This window comes from Myodes glareolus, chromosome 4 (assembly GCF_982192425.1).
Source record: "Myodes glareolus chromosome 4, mMyoGla1.1, whole genome shotgun sequence".
NCBI classification, from domain to species: Eukaryota; Metazoa; Chordata; class Mammalia; order Rodentia; family Cricetidae; genus Myodes; species Myodes glareolus.
This window is the reverse complement of record NC_142029.1, coordinates 111,359,074-111,378,446: the sequence shown is the minus strand read 5'-3', so window position 1 is coordinate 111,378,446 and position 19,373 is coordinate 111,359,074. Positions and strand designations below refer to the sequence as shown.

The window sequence follows — 19,373 nt, the reverse complement described above, 5'->3', positions numbered from 1 at the left end:
GCAGATTGGTCGGAGCCTCAGCCTTTGATAAACGGTTAAAAAAAAAAAAAAAAATTATACTCGACATTTGCTTCCGGGTGTGGAGTGCGAGCTTCCGACACGGCCGTTGGAGGCGCGAAGATTTTGCTTCCGGGTCTTACTGAGACCCAGGCGTAGGACCGGAAGCCTCGCATTCTGCTTCCGGTCTTGGGCTGGTGTCCCGGGCGCGGAGGTTTCTGGGAGTCTGGAGTTGCAATGGTTCGTGGGTGAGCTTCGAAGGGTGCTGCATCGGTCCCCACCAGGGTAAGCCTCTGGGACAGGGCGGTCTGTGGGCTTTGTGCGGGTGGCGCCGGGAAGCCGGGATCGCCGTGATGACGGCCGCGGTGCCGGGGTGGCGGGAGGGATCTGCGGCCGAGCCCGGAGTGGTCACCGGCCGGAGGGCGGGATGGGGCTGTCTGAGCGTGCTGCTTAAGCTCACGGAGACCCAGTAGCACCAAAGTTAGGCTGGAATTCTTAGTTGACAGCTCAAAGCTGAAAGTGCCACAGGGTTCTCTTGCTGCTGCAGCGACACAGTCTCATGTAGCCCAGACTAACTTCGAACTCCTGATTCTCCTGCTTTCGACCTCCTAAGCGCCTGGGATCACAGGAGTACCCATCACACCCAGTTCAGGATGGGTTCTTGGTGTTTCTCGGGGCGGAGTTTCGATTTTCTGAGCGTTGCTTAAGTTACAGCGTACCAAATGTCTTACTGTTGTAGAAAAAAATTGGATCGGCAACATTGTTGGGTAGTGTTAACCTATGTAAATGTCATTGGGTTTTAAACAAACTCTAAGACACTCCACGTTATCAGTGACTTTAAAAGAAATATGGTGTTTTGTTTTGGATTTTCCTTCTTTTGGTCTGTTTGCTATTTTGTGAGGCTTGTCACAATGCAAATCTTGGCTAGGCATGGTGGTATACACCGTTAATTCCAGCACTGCAGAGGCAGAGTTGGGTAGACCTCTGGAGGGTTCTAGGACAGTCTGATGAACATAGTTCCAGGTCAGCCAGAGCTACATAGTGAGATTCCCATCTCAAAATAAACAACTACAAAACCTCAAGAACCTAGTGCTAGTAGGAAAACAAGAATTTTTAAGTCATTTATTTTAAAAGCCACATTACACTATTGTACAAGGTCTGCCATGTGTCAAAATTCGCATAATGATTCTATAGAAATGTCAGCATTCCAGAGATGACAGAAACAAGCCTTGCCCAAGGCTACCCAGCTAAAACAGAAACAAACTCAGATCTCATATTAGTTCTTTATACTGAATAACAGCTGCCTGGCAGGACGTTACTAGTTATACCTTGAGTTTTCTAATTCTGCATTTGTAGAGATTTGTGTTGAAGCAAACAGCTTAAGGAATTTTGAGGAGAGTTTTGATAATTTTCTCAAGGATAGTAATTTATGAATGATCTCTAAAGTGAGAGTTCTACAGAATATAACATAAACTCTCTTTTGTCAGAGAATAAAAGATGACAACAGCAGCCAGACCAACTTTTGAACCTGCCAGAGGTGGAAGAGGAAAAGGAGAAGGGGATTTGAGCCAGCTCTCAAAGCAATATTCAAGCAGAGACCTTCCCTCCCATACAAAGATAAAATACAGGTAATAAGACTGCCATTTGTCTTGTTCACGGAATGACTTATGATTACTTCTAGATTATTGTATTTAAATTACTTATCTGTAAAGGAAAGGAGTTTGCAATAAAATTATGCAGTGTAGTTTTCAGGTGTTAGCAGGAAATCTTGTGTAGATGAAGCAGTCATTCATGACGAGCACCTCAGAAGACTGGGCTGTACTGAATATGGGCGTCTTGTGTGACAGCCCCTGAGCTGATCAATGTTTTTTTTAAAAAGTCAAAGACATTTCAATTAGTCTCCAGCCATATTGTCGGGAAATGTGTGCTTCAGTTTGTTCTTTTGTTGGTACTGACAACATCACAAGTGTCTCCGAGTAACTTTCAGATTAAAATATTATCTAGTCCTCTTCCATTTTGTGCTTGAGAGACAGTTGCGTTCTGAATTGTCTTAAATTGCTATGGCCACGTAGGTTCTTTTCCTTGACAAGTGAGAATAACATTTTTAACCCAATTTTATTTCCACTTAAGACAAACTACACAAGATGCTCCTGAAGAGGTTCGCAACCGTGACTTTAGGAGAGAATTGGAAGAGAGAGAGAGAGCTGCTGCGAGGGAAAAAAATAGGGACCGTCCGACCCGAGGTACCTACACTGTCACAAGTGTTGTTTCCAAAATTATGTGGTGGAAATGGTTTGTTGTATTTTAGTAATTGGAAATAACAGTTTTGTGCACTATCCCTCTTTGATCCATGATTAGAGATAAGAGCTGGGCGGTGGTAGCACACACCTTTAATCCCAGCACTCAGGAGGCAGAGGCAGGCAGATCTTTGTGAGTTCGAGGCCAGCCTGGTCTACAGGAGCTAGTTCCAGGACAGGCTCCAAGGCTACAGAGAAACCCTGTCTTGATAAACCAGGAAAAAAAATAATTAACAGTGATAATGAGGTTCATTTCAATCGCATCTTCTCATGCTTGGTACTAGAGGAAAAGCTGTCCTCTCGGTTCCTGTCAATAGACTTTGGCTTGGACTTTCTAGCAGCTGAACCCAGGCCTTCTGTCTAGAGCTGTCCTGTTTGATTTGCTCCCCCACGTAATCGGAGAGTAACGAGAGAAGCGTCAGTTACCCTTCTTGTATTTCTAGAGTGTGTGAACATTGGCTAAATTTCCTGAGATGCCATGATCCTCATAACTCATTCATTCATTTAATGTTGACTAGCAAATATGTATCAGAGGCTTATTTGCCAGTCCTGGGTGATTCCCTGCTGTCACTGCGCTTTGTGTGGATCCTTTTTGCCCAGTAGTTTCTAAAACACTGTTTTAAAATACAGTGCTAGTTTTATTAACCAAATGTTTGTTTTCTTCAGAACATACAACTTCCTCTTCCGTGTCCAAGAAGCCCCGCTTAGACCAGATCCCTGCTGCCAACCTTGATGCCGATGACCCTCTCACAGATGTATGTGGTAGAGCTTTCGGGTTTGGTTTGGTTTGGTTTTTTTGTTTTTGTTTGTTTGTTTTTGCCTCCTAAATGCTGGAAATGGACCACTGCCATTGGGCCTATTTCTTGAAATTTTTTTTTAATATTTTGACTTTGTGAAGTGATCTATATTTGTTTTTACCTACAAATATATTGTTGACCTCATACTTTAAACTTAGTAATTGTTTTTAAAACAAAGTATTCTGTCAAAGACTTTTACTACAGGTCTAGTTTGGGGGGCTGCATGAAAGCAGTCTGTGAGAAAGGGTGTGCCCACCTGTGACTGAATTGAGTTGTGTCGAAGGTTAAGCTGCTTGCTATGACACATAGGACTCTCAGAGACTGAGTGCCCGAGGAGCAGCACCTTTGGCCTTTCTACCCAGTCGATGTGATGCCCTTTTCAGACACATAATGCACATGGGCCCCTTATTGAATAGGGAGCATGAACATTCAATGGGACCCTGCAGCCTTTTTATGTTGAATGTAGCTCAGGCCGGCCTGGTAATCACAGCCGTCTAGTCTCAAGCTTCAACCTCCTAAGTGCTGGGTTTACAAATGTCATCTACTATGCCTAACTCCCAAGTTCACTTGGCCATTTTCTATATAACTGAACAGTTATATAGAAATATATATATAATTTATAGAAATATATAAATATATATATGTGAGTGACCTTTCTTAAGTATCTAATTGCATACATATGTCAGCGATCATATTATTATATTATTAAATTATTAATTTATGAGTTATTCTAATAAATAGGAAGCCTTACATTAAGTGAAATTCTGTTATTCATTCGAAATATTTTCTTTTGGAATTTGAGCACCCTTCCTTGCTGGCTTAGTCATTTTGCACTACGTGAACTCTTTTAAGGTGAGACACTGTACACTGTGCTGTGTTTCATTCTGAAGCATCACTTGCTTTAGAATGTTTCCATATGAAAATGCTTTTTTGCTTGGTGGTGGTGGCACACACCTTTAATCCTAGCACTCAAGAGGCAGAAGCAGGCAGAACTCTATGAGTTTAAGGCCAGTCTGGTCTACAAAGCAAGTCCCAAGACAGCTGTCGCACAGAGAAACCCTGTCTTGACACCACCCCAAAAAAATTCATTTTGACCATCTAAATATGAAGGGTATTTTTCAAAGGTTGCCATTTTAGTTAGTATTTATTATATTTTTTATTGGTTGTTGGCTTTACTGTGATATTTCGGTGTGTCCACTTTCTGATGTGTGTTTCCGTCTGTCCCGGCCGTGCTCTGTCGCAGGAGGACGATGAGGACTTTGAAGAGGAGAGCGACGATGACGACACTGCGGCTCTTCTGGCAGAGCTGGAGAAAATCAAGAAGGAAAGAGCTGAGGAGCAGGCCAGGAAGGTAGTGCTTGATGCGCAGTCTCTCCACCACATGTCCTCAACCAGAACCCTTTAACTCTGCTGCTGTTGTTTATTGGAAAGCAGCGTGTCTAAATATTGATCTATCTTTTTATAATGACATTCTAAGTCCCCTAATTTTGCTGACAGTTCCTTTCAGATAGTTTACAAATGAGTAATGTTCAACTTAAGAACAAACAAGTGAGCTGTAGTCTTCTAATTAGATGTAAGATTGTCTGTAGCACTTGTTCCCAACCATCCTAATGCTGTCACCCTTTAACACAGTTCCTTGTGTTACGGTGACACCAACCATAACATTATTCCATTGTTACTTCATAACTGTAATTTTGCTGTTGTTAGGAATCATAACGTAAGCATCCTTGTGTGGCTTGTCACCCAGCTCTGTCGCGGCTCTACTGCGATCGCAGCCCAGAGTGGCCACAGTGCCTATAAATAAGGTGGCCATGTTCCCAAAAATCTAACCTCAAGCCTGGGGAGGGAGTGTAGATTTGATGCACAGGCTCTCTGACCATTAGGCCACAGATCTGGCATATGAGTAGGGAAGGAGTTGCCTTTTCTTCCCAGTGCTCTGTGTTAACTGTAAGTTTGTGTACATTATATGCTTACTCCTGGTTTTGTGACATCTTTGGATGTCATCTATTTTTACCTGTGATTTATTTTGCTAGATTTGAGGACAACTTTCGAGAGTCAGGTTTCTCCTCCCCTGGTATGAGAACTGAAGGTTGAGCTCAGGTTGCCAGGCTTATGACAAACACCTGTACTGAGTCATCTCAGTGGGTCGACCCCTTCCCCGCCCCAATAAGCATGTGGTTTTTAGAAAGCTTTCTGGTCTAAATTGTAATAAATCTTGACTTTAAGGTCTCTGCAGTGACATTCTCTCACCTGCCAGTTACTTGTCCTGGTACAAGTGAAACCTGTCATTCACATTTGCATATTAAAATGGAGTACCAGGAAGCTGTGAGAAACTAGGTTCGCTTTAGAGTGACTTGTGGAGTCTTGTTCTTATCTATTAGATCATCTGTTTCTGTCATCCCCAAAGCACAGCAAAGTAGGATTGATATTTGGTTTAAGTTATTTTAACAGATAACTACGAAAGTTACAGGTAAGAATTTTAGAAATTTTGCATTTCTGTTTCTTAAAATAGGGTGATCTGAATCCGAAGAAATTAATACTAAAATAAAAGTGAGAAAAATAATCTAGATATGGTAGCTCATACCTGTAATCCCAACACTCAAGTGGCTAAGGTAGGAAAATCACAAGTTGGAGACCAAACTCAGCAAGTAATGAAAGCTTGTGTCTTTAAAACAAAATGGAGCCTGGGTGAGATGGCTAAGCAGGAACCCACGTGCTGAGAAAACAGGTTCCTGCAAGCTTTCTCCGGACTGCCATTGCACTGTGGAGCCCATATACATGCGTGCACATTAAATAAATATGAAAATGCTTTCTAAAAATAGAGTTGTAACTATGAAGAAAATATATAAAGGTATAATAGATCACTAACAGTAAAGCATAAGAACGAGCGGTGTTTTATGTAAATTAATAGATGTACATGTTATCTTTTGCATGATACTCTGTCGTGTCTTAATAACTAATAACTCCTTAATAACTAATCGATTCTAGAGATGAAAGCTTATACTGTTAGTAATGTAAAATTAAATTCAAACTTAAATTAACATTAAGTATGTTGTCTGTAGCCCTTTAAAAAGGAAGGTGATAGCCTTGCTAAACTGTTCTTTGATAATATGTTCTTAAATTATAAATATTTATTAATATTCTCTTAAACTTAATCTGAATGTAACTAAATAAAACATTTACATCTGCATCTTAGCTTCTCACAACTTAGACTAATGACTGTTGGCAAGATTGAGATATTTATAATAAAAATTGCAAAGGATTTACTTTTTATAAATAAGATTTTTCTGGTGTTTATCAAGAATCAAAGAGGACTGAGTCAGTTGGCAAAGTACTTTCCTACCATGTGCCAAGCCCTGAGTCCCATCCCAGGCACCAAGAAGCTGGGCATGGATGTGCACACCTGTCATGCACTCAGAAGGTGGATCACAAGGTCAAGGTCGTGCTCTGCTACCTAGCAAGTTCCATGCCAGCTTGGGCTACAGGATGGATAACCTGTCTCCAAAAAGAGAAAGGAAGGAAGGAGAAGGAAAACTGTCTTCTCTCCCTATGTGATCTGACAGAAATTCATCTGTGAACTAATCTAAGACAGCTGACCTGGGGTTAGTAACTGTGTGTCTTCCTCTATCATTGACAGGAACAAGAACAAAAAGCAGAAGAAGAGAGAATTCGCATGGAAAATATTCTGAGTGGAAACCCTCTCCTTAATCTCACTGGCCCATCCCAGCCTCAGGCCAACTTCAAGGTTAAAAGAAGGTACTAAAACTAATGGGTTGGCCAGGTGGTTGGGGCACATGCAGCATGTCTTTAATCCAAGCAGAAGGCAGAGGGAGGCGGATTTCTGTGAGTTTGAGGCTAGCTTGGTCTACACAGTGAGTTCCCAAACAGCCAGGACTGCATAAACTCTGTCTTAAAAAACCCATGGGGGGTTGGGGGACAGGGTGGTGGGAGATGAGGGAGGGATAATGGGTTGAGCTACATGTATGGCCCATGATTTGTGTTATATAAGGCTTCTAAGACCCCCACTTCCTATTTCTAACCTCAGTCAGATTTGAGAATAATGCATACATAATAAGTCTTTGCTTTGACCTTAGCTATAAAACCTGTATGTGAGGTGGGAGTGGACGGGTCCCCAAGACTACCCTTCCCAGTACAATTCTAAGATTCAGGGGGCTTGTCATGGCCATATTGTTGGTTGATATTGTAAGATACATCCAGATCATGCGATTGTGAATCTTCACAGGTATACATCCAGGTCATAAGTGGAAAGACATAGGCTTTCTGAACTCCTATTCCCTACAAGAGGTCACCAAACAGTGAAACTGAAAGTTTATACTCGATGCTCAAGATTATTGGGACTTGTCCTGCAGAAACTTGTACTGGGTGAAGTCAAGTTAGTTGTGCACTGTAGGCACAGTGAAGGGGAGGGATGAGGCAGGGCCAGTGCTGTAGGCACAGTGAAGGGGAGGAATGAGGCAGGTCCAGTGCTGCAGGCACAGTGAGGGTGAGGGATGAGGCAGGGCCAGTGCTGGCCAAGGCCAGGCTTAGAGGCAGGCTTGTGAATGACCTCTGTACTGTATGTGCGGAGGGCACTAGAGAGCTGAAGGGTGTATGTGATTGCGATGAGGTGTAGTGAGGGGCTGCGGGCAGGCCTGCTTTTCATCCTGCCCAGCTCCCGCTCGGCTAGTTTAGCCCCAGAAATAATAACACATAAGTTGTATTCGTTTAAATACTGCCTGGCCCATTATCTCTAGAGAATTAGTTACTGACTAACTCTCATGTCTTGATATTAACCCATTTCTAAAAATCTGTGTAACACCACAAGGTGGTGGCTTACCGGAAAAGGTTCAGCATGTCTGACCTGGTGGCTGGCTCCATGGCTTCTGCCTCATTGCCCTCTTCCCAGCATTCTGTTCTGTTTACTCCGCCTACCTAATTTTCTGTCCTATCAAGGGGCCAAGGCAGTCTCTTTATTGACCAATGAAAATAACACAATAGACAGATAACCCTCCTCCATCAATGAGGATGCATAGGAAAGTAGAGTGAGCACTTGCAGGAGCTGTGGTTGTGTGTGTCAGGGGATGAGGAGTCCTGTTGCCTTTCCTTCCTTCTTCCTCCCCTGCTGCTGTCTCGGGGATGAAGAAGTCCCATGCGCTCTCCTGCTCATTCACCAGTGTTCCTTCTCAGAGCTCCATCTTCCAAGCTCACTTCTCATCCCAGCACCATGGTTCTTTTAAAGTCACAGTGATAGCTGCCTTTTTCTAAACTCGTTGACTTCTTTACTCGATCACAGTGAAAGTGCAGTCCTTGTGGTGACATAAAGCTAAAAATTTAACAGATTCTTAAAGACAACAGTCAAGGGCAGGTTTACTAACAACTAGCAGTTTACCAGAGACCAGACTTCAAGCATTTGACTTGCAGTTGCAAGGCAGGAATGAGGAGGAGTGTGGCTTATGCCGAGCATGAGAAAGGAAACTTGTTTCAGGCATGGTAGATATGGAGTGGTCTGTACTTCTCTAAGTCCATCTAGCCTGTGTGTTTCTACAGTTGGCTCAGGTTGGTAGTAATGCATCTGGGAGTTGTCTGCATGGGCAGAAGGAAGTGAGAATTGTTTCGGTACCTGGAGTAGTGCACAGTAGACGTTCATAGTAAATGCTTAATAATAGTATCTGAATTTAGAATCCTAGGTAAGCCTAGCCAGAGAGAAGGACAGCCAAGACATTGACATTAGTGCTGTGGGAGCAACAAGTGATGGTCTGGGAATACTGAATACTGCTGTGAGTGCAAGGGGACCGTGCACTGTTTCTTAGCAACACGGGGGCCAGAACTCTTTGGGAACGAGTTAAGAGGAAAAACACTATCATTTGCATATTGAATATGAAGCAGTCTGATTTATTCTTCCCTTTATGGATGCAAGAGCAAACATCCCAGTTACACCAAACTGCTCAACTTCTCATGTGCATTAGTGCACATAGTCTGTGCTCTTTTCCTTGTGCAGTTAGTTTCTGCTGGTGAACATGCAGCATTACACACAAGCACATTATGTAGGCTGTGTTTTCTGCGTATTTGTGCGTGCCTTTGTCATTCTTATGTTTTTATGGAGGTGCTGCTCTGTAGTTATGCACTCTGCTTCCATACACAACCCTTGGTGTGTTTACTGCTTTCTGAAAGCCAACCAAGTTCTACTCTGAGCATTTCAGCAGATATTTCTTCATTATTCTTAGAGACTTGGGCCAGTCTGTGAATATTAATTGTTATATTCCTGTCATTCCCATTTTTGTTGCATTATGATGTATGATCAACATGATGGATATAGTAGATTAGAAGTTTGTACAAAACCTTACAAAGCACCAGTAAGCACATAACTTACTGTCTAGTGATGTTTGGGTCAGGACTGTGGTCCTGCTTCTTGCTTTTAGACCTGAAAAATATCACACCTTTACCTGAGCACAGTATGTGTGTCTGCTTCCACTAGAGGAGTGGTATGTGCTCTGAGGATGGGTCCCTGCTACTCTGATGACCTCCCACCACAGGCACGCTTGTTCGTTTGCTGTCTGTGCTGATCCAGCTTTACAGCCTCTGGTTTTCTTGCCTCCTGATGGGGTTGTAAGGGGTTTATTTTCTTTTCTCCCCTTTAGGTGGGACGATGACGTCGTTTTTAAGAACTGTGCAAAAGGAATAGATGACCAGAAGAAAGACAAAAGATTTGTAAATGACACACTGCGATCTGAGTTTCACAAGAAGTTCATGGAGAAATATATTAAGTAGTACAGTTTTATGTGCTTAATTAAAGTCAGAAATGTTAAGGATCAGTTTGACTTTGGGGATTTTGTTCTTTCCAGTTTTCACTTTCTCAATTTCTTTCCCCTAGTGTTGTATTTTATCTGATAATGGATTTAGGAATGGCTCTAACCAGTTGCCAGTCTCTTAAATGTTTCCAGTGTCATTTTCTTTTTAATATGGGGAGTAGGGAATCTGCTTGGAATAAATATTTTTAACCTAAGTAAACCATTGCCCCCAACTTTATGCTATAATTTGTGCAGCTTATAAAAAGTTGCATAATTTCTTTTCAAAATGAAAAGTACCTTTGTATGTTGTTTCTATTGCATTAAAATTTCCCTTTATCTCACATTGATTTGAGGTCCGTTGGTAGATGACAACACTGTGGTTTGTAAATGTGGAGGGGCGTAAGTGGGGGACTCCAGAGAACATGTCACCATTAGTCACCTGGTGTGGTCAAGACACACCTGCCATGTCAGTCCTGCAAACAATGATACGCATTCCCAGGACAGTGCATGTATTCATGTATGTCCTTTGGTGCTTGTCTTGAATTAGGTGTGTGTCCACACACTGAAATGAACAGTTTCGCATCAGTACAAAGCAACTTTTTGAATGGCTTATTACTATGGAACGTATTTCTGTGTGAAAGCCAGAGGGAGAAATAATGATATAAAAAGCATTATTTGAGATATAACTTTAAATATGCCATTTTGATAGAAAATTTGGAACCACAAATTGAGTCTTTCACAATGGAAACCTTTTTTTTTTAGTGTTATTTTGCTGTGTAGGTTCACTTCAAAACTGCATTCCTGTTCTCAGCTCTCAAGTATTGGGGCTTACAGTGTCAGACACCAGGTGCAACTGAGACTCTTCAGAAACAGTTGGCATGTCTCATTTCCTCTTGTCATTTAGTCATTTTCTTTAAAAAAAAAACAAAAACATTAATTTGAAGATTTGAGCTAATTTATTGATAATTTCACTCATTAGTTAATAGGATTTGTTGCTCTTGAAGAGGGCATTCAGTTCCCTTAACAACAATCTCAGGGGATCTCATACCCTCTTCTGGCCTGCATACACTACACGCAGGTACAAACAGAAAAAGATGCAAATTCATCCAGTGTAGAGTTGACACAGATGTATGCTGCCTGAATTGAGAATAAAGCTGGGAAGGGAGCTAGGTCTTTATCCCGCAGCATCCCTTGCTATCTTTGTAACGGGTCGGTCTCCTTTTCCCTGTACTTGTCTTCCTAGCCCTGTTCATGAACAGCCCTCCTTCAGAGACTCCACCACTCGAGGACATTCTAGCTCCAGAACCGTTCACATGCAAGCTCTTTTAGGAATTTCTCATCTCATTTTGCAAAATGCAGTGTTCTCTCCTGGCCTGGGTCTCAGAGCACTGTAAGGGGGCAGAAGGGTATCTGCTAGGTTTCCTCTCCCTCATCCGATGATCAGATGCCTGCCCTTCTCACAAAGGAGGGAGGTGACAGACAATCAGAAGCAGTGGCTCAGAGCACACCGAGTCAGCAAGTGTCAGCCTGAGGCAAGGTGGAGGAAGGTTCACTCTAAGTCCTGGGCCTCTTCCTAAAGATTGTTAAATAAGCACTGGCGGTCTCTCCTTGAACCACGACTTCTGAGAAGGCAAGGGAAAAGGAAAGCTGACAGTGACTGTCACAGGCCTTGCAGACACCAGGTCCCATCCAGGCCATTTCATGTCGCCTGGCTGAGCCCTCAGTGAATGACCACCAGTGGAAGATGAACGAAAATAATCCCACTCACTAGCTATAGAAAATGTAAACCATGGGCTGGAGAGGTGGCTCAGTGGCTGAGAGTGCTGGCTGCTCCTTCAGAGGACCCAGGTTCAATTCCCAGCACCCACATGGCAGCTCACAACTGTGACTTCAGTTCCAGGTATCTGGCACCTTCACACCAAAGTACATAAAATAAAGGTTTTTTTTAAAAAAAAAAAAACAAAAGACAAGAAAACGTAAACCACATAGGCATAACTTTAACAAAAAGGTGCTGGAACTCTGGAGAAAACTTAACACTGCCATGGTGTACTAAAAAGACCTTCCTAAGTGGGAGGGAGGACTCCGTAGTTTCAAGTTAGTTCCACAGCCAAGAGAAATCACAATTCCAGTAGATTCACACCTTTTAAAAAGTATTGAAAGCTGGGGGCTGGAGAGATGGCTCACAGGTTAAGAGCACTGCCTGCTCTCTTGAGTTCAGTTCCCAGCAACCACATGGTGGCTCACAGCCATCGGTAATGAGATCTGGCGCCCTCTTCTGGCGCGCAAGCATACAGACAGACAGAATATTGTATGCATAATAAGTATTGAAGCCAGGCGTGGTGGTGCACACCTTTTATCCCAGCAGCTGGGAGGCAGAAGCAGGTGGATCTTTGTGAGTTTGATGACAGCCTGGTCTATAAAGCAAGTACCAGGATAACCAGAGCTATTACATAGAGAAACCCTGTCTCACAACATCCCCCCAAAAAATACCTGATCAAATTATTTTAAATTTCCCATTAGAACAAATTTGTGATAGTGCAGTATATCCTTAATTCCAAAGGCAAGTGGGATCTCTGAGTTCTTGGCCAGTCTGGTCTGTATATTGAGTCCCAGGTCAGTTGGGGCTACATAGTGAGACTGTCTTTAAAAAAAAAAAAAAGTTTATAAGGATGTGTCCAGAGAAATATCTAATAGGAAGCAATAATAAGAATTTTACCTAAGTTTTTAAACCTCTGTGTGTGCATGTGTGTGTGCGCGTGCACATGCACGCGCTTTGCTTATGAGGGCATGAGCATGCATTTGGGTGTTGGCCCTCACCTGCTTTGAGGTGGAGTCTTTTTTGCTACTCCAGGCTAGCTGTCTTCTAAGCTTCCAGGACCCCACTCCCCACCCCACCCCTGCCTCCCATCTATGACTGCATTATAGAGCAATATCACTGCATTCAGCTTTTCATGGGACTCAGGGATTCAAGCTCAGACTGTCGGACACACTCAGCACTTTTAGCCCCTGAACCGTTTCCCTGGCCCTTCCCTACCAATTTTCAAATAGACTATAAATATGCAAATGTGAGTGTGTTTCTGCTGCAGACTGGAGAACTCAGACGTAGACTGTCATTAGTTCCTACACAACATATACTGTAACAATACATATGCGTCTTTTGTAAGATGATGTGGGCATCTGTCCTGTTCCTCTGGTACACTCTTCCAACCCTTCAAAAGAGAAAGAAACACTTTTTTGGCACTTCAGGTAAGTCAATATGGTAAAATCCTGTGTGTTTGATCTTGATATCAAGGCAGATAGATGATCACAGGCTAGTCTGGGTCAAAATAGATATCAAATGCTGATCCCTGAAACGCTTCCACAGGTCCCTCCCTGCAGAGGGCTTGAGGTCTTTGTGTCACATATAGGGAAACGGGGAATGTTAATCATTAGGCTTGCCTATTAGACAGAAGAGATATGTATACCTAGTGTCCATCCAGAAGGTTGGGAGTGGATGTTGTTTTGTAGTCTGGTGACCACACTAGATCCTAGGCCCTTAAGCTATGGAACCCATCTTCACAATAGAGGCCACACATACTTTGCAAAACAGTTTCGATGTAGTCATGTCTTAAACATTATTGTGCACATGGAATTGATGCAATTGTTAGCAGGAAACTTTTTTCCAAAATTGTACTTTGAACCAGTACCGGCTAACTAGGTTATGCTGATCTGGATTTCCCTCTTGCCTCTCTCGGATTGTCTCTCTGCTGCGTTAGCATTTGGAGGGACCCACGCGCCCCAGGTGCAGACGTTTGTACTCCTTCGCTGCATGGTGGCTTCTCTGTGCCCCGTCCCTGAGCACCGTGGACAGTGCCCCGTGGACAGGCAGGCTTACTGATACCACAGGCTCTCTGGGAAAGGGCACTGAGAAGACTCCCAGAGCCTGGGACTCAGGGAGAGCATACTTGTACCTTGAAGTCAGACTATCGTGAGTTCCTGGCCTTCCTTCCAGTGACCTGAGTGTCTTCCATGTTGGTAGCCATTTTCAGAAGCCTACGAACAAAGTTCCCTCCCTTGTTAGGGAAATAAGCTGCAGATATTTGGTTCTTCCACCTGTGTTCTACATTAAATTATACTCGTGGATTTTCCTTGTCTAGATATGAACTCTGAGATATTCATACATAGTTGCGTAAAAGATGCTCAAAAATGCTTAACAAGAGAGGAGAAGCCTAGCCTTGCTGCAGCTTCATGTACCGTGACTGACTGATATACATGGGAGGCCTGCACTTTCTCAAGGAAAGGGAGAGAGTGGATGTGAGGTAGGGGGCAGGTGGTGGGGAAAGACAGAGGAGAGGAGAGATGGTTGGGAAACTGGCTCAGGCTGGGAAAAAAAATAAGTGATTGAAAGTCTGGTTGCAGCTGTCTCTTGGGAAGTCCACACTAATTTTACCGAGCGTCAGCAGCTGCCTGTAAGGTGTGGCCCTGTGTCGCTGTCCAGATGACAGTTACCACAGAAGATGGTCAGTCCAGGGAAAGCTCCCCCGTGAGATGCTGGATTCAGGCAGAATGACCCGCTAGCAGGCCCTAGGGGCTCCTGACTAAGCCAACAGGCCCACGGCAGATACCCAGCATTTCCCTCTGGCTCCATGGTCCCCTGACCCTGCCTGAGGCTTCTCTAGGGAGTCAAGGCCATGGGGTTAAGGGAGCAGATGGTGACCCAGACCTGAGGGACAGGAAAGGAATTTCTTGCTGTCCTGTCTCAGAGGTGTCCCCTTTCCTGACTGAGGCCTGAGATAGTGGAAATTGTGTCAAGCAGAAGCAAGAGAAATGGTTTCTATAAAGAAGGGGGAAAATCAATCAATGAGGAATTTCTGGGTCTCAGACATGCCCAGTTCTTGTGGCTGTCTTGGAATGAAGTGAGCCCACAAGAGCAGTACCCCAGGGAACTTCAGAACAGAGCTCAGGAGGGTTACATCTCTCTGGGTCCACAGCCCCAAGAGCTGGGTGTTCCAGGCCACAGTGAGGCTGCCCGTCCATGAAATCGATGCCCAAATCCAGTCTGTAGCCCCCTCTTGACCACTGTTTCATTTGGTTTCTTTTCTCCTTCATTTATATGTTCTATTTTCTCCTCATTTTACTTGTATGATTCAATTTCCTTTATGGTGCTCTCAACTCTGCTTGCCCCTTGTATGTTCTGTATTTTATTTATTTTGTGTCTGGGTGTTTTCCCTGCAAGTACGTCTGCCAGAAGAGGGCGCCAGTGCCATGGAGCGAGAGTTAGAGATCGATGGTTGGGCTCCTCCATAGAGATGCTGGCAATTAAACCTGGGGGACCTGAAAGAATCTCAAATGCTCTTAGCCAGTGAGCTCTGTATATTCTGGGTTTTCTTCCTAATGCCCTCCAAAGTTTATTAGCTGTTTATTTATTTATTTATTTATTTATTTATCTCTCATACATTACACCCAACCAGCTTCCCTCCCTCCCTCCTCCCAGTTTGTATTTTTTTTTTTCATTTTCATTACTTTTATTTTGAGGTACTGGGGATTGACCTAGAGCCTTGCGCATGCTGGGTAAAACCTTAGCCCTTCACTTTCTCCTGGTTCACGGTCACTCACACTTCCCTTGCACACCCTCCAGACCTGAGTAGCCCCTTTCTTCCCCTGCTAGTGCGTGTTTGGCTTATGTCCTATCACAAGAAACTAGGGGGTTTTAAGGCCAGAGAAACTGTTTTCCCTGTTGTGTTGTTAGAACTTAGCTTAAAGTAGGGCCCAATACATATCCAAAGGATGAAGAGTGTACTCTTATCCTTAATTTATTTGTTTGTTTGTTCATTTATTTTTAAGAGAGGCTCTTCCACGCCAGCTAGATGGCTCATTTGATAAAGGCACTTACTGAGCAAACCTGGCCCCAAATTCAACTTCTAGAACCTGTGAAAAGATAGAAAGGGAACCCCGTTCCCGAGTTGCCCTCTGACCTCTGCACCTGCACCATGGCACACACCCTCCCATCACACACTGTCCAGTCATGCTTGAGCAGCCTTGGCAGAGTCCCCGGCCTGGCTGAGAAGCAGGGCAAGCCTGGCTGAGAAGCAGGGCAAGCGGCAACAGCTCTCCAGAGTTCCTGAGGCCTCGAGAGCCTCCTTTAAACCCAGAGTCCCAAGGCATTAAAGCTGCTTATTTGAGAGGTTATGAGATTATATTTCGGAGGCTTTTCCAGCCTCCGTTCACCAAGGGATCATGAGTTGAACCTGGAACTGGAAAGAACATGGAGGCATGAGCCCATGGTTTCCGCTAACCCAGGGTGACTTGATAGCATTCATGACCGTCACGTGAGCCTCAAAGTCAGGCGAACTCTCTCAGACTGTGAGAGCCCTCCTGGACTGTGCTTGCTGCTACCCAGGCTCTCCCATCGGTCCCCCTGAGACCCCACAACAAGCCCCTACACACAATGCAAATAAAGTCATTGCCTCTTCTTAGGGACCTACTGTGTGCCCGGTACTATAGCAGATTGCCTTCCTAAGTTCTGTTCTCCCATCAGCCGGCTGAGCCAAGCCATACCTCAGAGGGACAGCAGCAACAGCAGCAGCAGCCCAGGCATCCTGACCTTGACTTTGCTGCTGTGCCTTGTGTGAGAACTCACTTGAAGGGACCAACACGGGGGAAATTCCATTTAATAAACGGAAGTCCAAGTCCTAGGTCAGACTCAGGGTCAGACTAGAATCCCCCTGCTCTCGCCAGAGTCTAGGTTCCTACAGCACAGCTCCCCAGAAGATGACTGTCCTCAACTGTGGAGCCAGGGCCTGTCCTCTGTGGAAGGAGTGAGCCTGGAAATGACCTCATTTGCACACTGACCATGTCTCCACAAAACACCAGGGCTGTGGCCTCTGACTTTGTAGCTGCAGAGTGTCCTGGCTGTTCTGTGGAGTCTGAAGAGGATCAAAGGAGACTGGCCCAGTGGGCGGCTTGAAAGCATCACCTAGAGACACCGGCCCCCAGGTGTGTTATTGGTAGGGCAGTGCTCAGAGGAAAGCCAGGTTTCTTTGTTTTTGAAAGTTTGAAGGTAAATGTTAGAGAAGGAGCCGGCTGTGCTCCTCATTCCCTGTGGCTTAGATGACTTTAATTCAGAAGCTCTGAAAGCAAAGAGTGATATTTAGAGACACAGTTCCCAGAAATAGGCCGGGAGGAGAAGCTGGAGCTACCTGGGGAGGGCACTGGGGTCAGAGAACCAGTCCCAACCCCCCTCCCCCGCCATCATCAGTGTCTCCTCCAAGGTTCAGGGAAAGTTTCCCGTCCCTGGGCTTCATTGGTGCCCCACTTCCTCCCGCGGGAGTAACAGTGCCCTTGCAACCCAGTACTTGAATTGGTTGAGGAGGAAGGTTGAGGAGGGGGCCTGTGTGGTTGGAGAGATGAGGGAGTTCTGATTTGCTGAGATAATGCTCTGTGAGGCCCAGGACTGAGGGCACATATTTTATATCATATGCTGTTCACAAGTGCCCAAATGGGATGCTCTGTTTCTCTGCCAGAAACAAGGAGACAGGCTTAGAATTGGGTGGGTACCTCTTGAGAAGGGTCCATATCTGTGATGTAGAAAGGAGGAGACAGGCTCAGAATTGGGCGGGTGCCTCTTGAGAAGGGTCCATATCTGTGATGTGGTGGAACTGACTGCAGAGCAGAGCGAAACCTGTGTGAGGCCAGCAAACCATACTCCGATTTCTCCCAGGAGACCCTGCATGTCCATCTGAGAGATTCGGAATATGATCGTGCCCTGATAGAACACTGTGTTCTACTGCAGGAGCCCAGCAGGGCTTTCGCCGCCCCTAAGAAACTGAACGCAGCCCTGTACACCTCGCGTCCCCTCAGCGCCGGGCAGCTCACTCCTTCTGGTGATGGTTTTAGTGTCACCCTATTCCATCGCAACTCTTCTCTAAGAGTGCAGTAGGCCTCACACTGTACAGACGTCCCATGTGCACATTTGCTGTTTAACATCAGGGTCACCCCAGATACCCTTCAGTTCAGGCTCATACTGTAGAAGATCATCAGAACCTAGAACTCAGAGTTGATAAACCTGCTCTCTTTTGCAGTGTGTATCTGACCAAGCACAAAGAGCCGTTAGCTGAGATCGCTGTTCGCTCGTTGTCCGGTTGTTCAGGATTTCACAGACTCTGCTAGGCGCTCAGCATCTTGAGAGGTCAATAAAGACTGCCCCACGCTCTGAGTTTGTTGTTTGGTCTGTTGATTTTGCTAATGAATGATTTACTTAGTATGTTTGTCTTCCTCAAGCCAATTAGACACAGAGCTGAATGCTCCTCATTTAGCCCACCGGCTGAGATGTGCCCTGATTGAAAAAGCAATTCCAAGAAGGGTGGTGGTGGAGCATGCCTTTAATCCTAGCACTCAGAAGGCAGGGGCAGGCAGTTCTCTGAGGCCAGCCTGCTCTACAGAGTGAGTTCTAGGACAGCTAGAGCTGTTCAGAGAAACTGTGTCTCGAAAAAAAAAAAAAAAACCAAAAACAAACAAAAGAAAAAAGAAGAAGAAGAAGGAAAGGAAAAGCAATTCCAGCTACAAACTTCTCACCTATAATCCACTGACTCTTCTACATACAAACCAATCCACATCACTTCCTGAGGCAATGTGGTCTTCAGGGCTGTGCCTTTCCCTCTTTACCCTGAATGAAGCAGGCACCATTGCTCCTTTGGCTTTTGGCTTTGAGAGAGGTCAGAGATGGTAAATGAGCCAACAAAGCAGTCACACAGTAATTACCATGACGAAGACAAAGAAGAAGGGGGTGTGGTGAGTAGTGTTCCCAGCAGGGATGCTAGCAGCTTAGAATCTCCAGAGAGGCAGGACCAATGCGTACATCCACTGGATTCACTTACTGAGTTGGCTTGTGAAACTACAGAGTCTGAAAAGCTCATGATGGGTGTTTGCCCTGATGGAGACTCATGAGGGCTTACTGACAGTTTCAGTCTGCTCCAAAGGCTGGAGGGCCAGAAGTGCTGATGCTGTAGGCTTCAGTTCAAGACTGAGACCGAAAAAGAAAAGAATGATGTCACAGATTAACAATAGGCAGAGAGATGGCGGTCTTCCTTGCCTAGCAATCTGTTTCCACCTCAGCCTTTCCTGGATGAGTCGGGGCCAACCACAATCGGGAGGTCATTTGCACTACAAATTCAAATATTATTATCATCCCGAAAGACAGACATTCTCAATATAATGTTCCAGGTGTTCTTTGTCCCAGGAGACATGTAGAATTCTCCATCACAGCAGAGGAGGGCCTTGCAGCATGAGGTACTACATCTGAAGGGAGCTGAGTGATAAGAATCCAGCCCTGAGAAACTCCAGGAAGGGGGCCCCCAGCAGGAAGAGCAGAAATATGAAGTTCTGCTGGTTTGGGAAGCAGACCTAGAGCCAGGAAGCCTGAACTGCCAGAGCCATGGGGGAGGAGGTATGAGAAGAAGCTGGGAAAGAAGACAAAGACCAGGTCACATCCACATTTCCATCCTTGCCTAGAACGC

At 44.8% G+C, this 19,373-nt stretch overlaps 1 protein-coding gene across 2 annotated transcripts; it reads left to right on the top strand.

Annotated features, from left to right (window-relative positions):
* Positions 1-122: 122 nt before the first annotated feature.
* Positions 123-18,073, top strand: Cwc15 (CWC15 spliceosome associated protein). Of its 2 annotated transcripts, none has more exons than XM_048433665.3 (7): positions 123-282; positions 1,485-1,625; positions 2,128-2,240; positions 2,961-3,049; positions 4,335-4,442; positions 6,729-6,847; positions 17,940-18,073. In XM_048433665.3, exons 2-7 carry the CDS (start codon positions 1,495-1,497, stop codon positions 18,025-18,027), a joined length of 648 nt encoding a protein of 215 aa, XP_048289622.2. In that variant the 5' UTR covers positions 123-282; positions 1,485-1,494; the 3' UTR covers positions 18,028-18,073. The 2 variants fall into 2 exon arrangements, with proteins under 2 accessions (XP_048289622.2, XP_048289619.2); XM_048433662.3 differs by lacking the exon at positions 17,940-18,073 and adding an exon at positions 9,730-9,903.
* Positions 18,074-19,373: the final 1,300 nt, after the last annotated feature.

Bases quoted from the DNA above. Each gene is read 5' to 3' on its own strand.
- Cwc15 (XM_048433662.3), top strand. From the start codon at position 1,495: ATGACAACAGCAGCCAGACCAACTTTTGAACCTGCCAGAGGTGGAAGA. The intron at 1,626-2,127 runs GTAATAAGACTG...TTTCCACTTAAG, and splicing joins CATACAAAGATAAAATACAG to ACAAACTACACAAGATGCTC. The intron at 4,443-6,728 runs GTAGTGCTTGAT...TATCATTGACAG, and splicing joins CTGAGGAGCAGGCCAGGAAG to GAACAAGAACAAAAAGCAGA.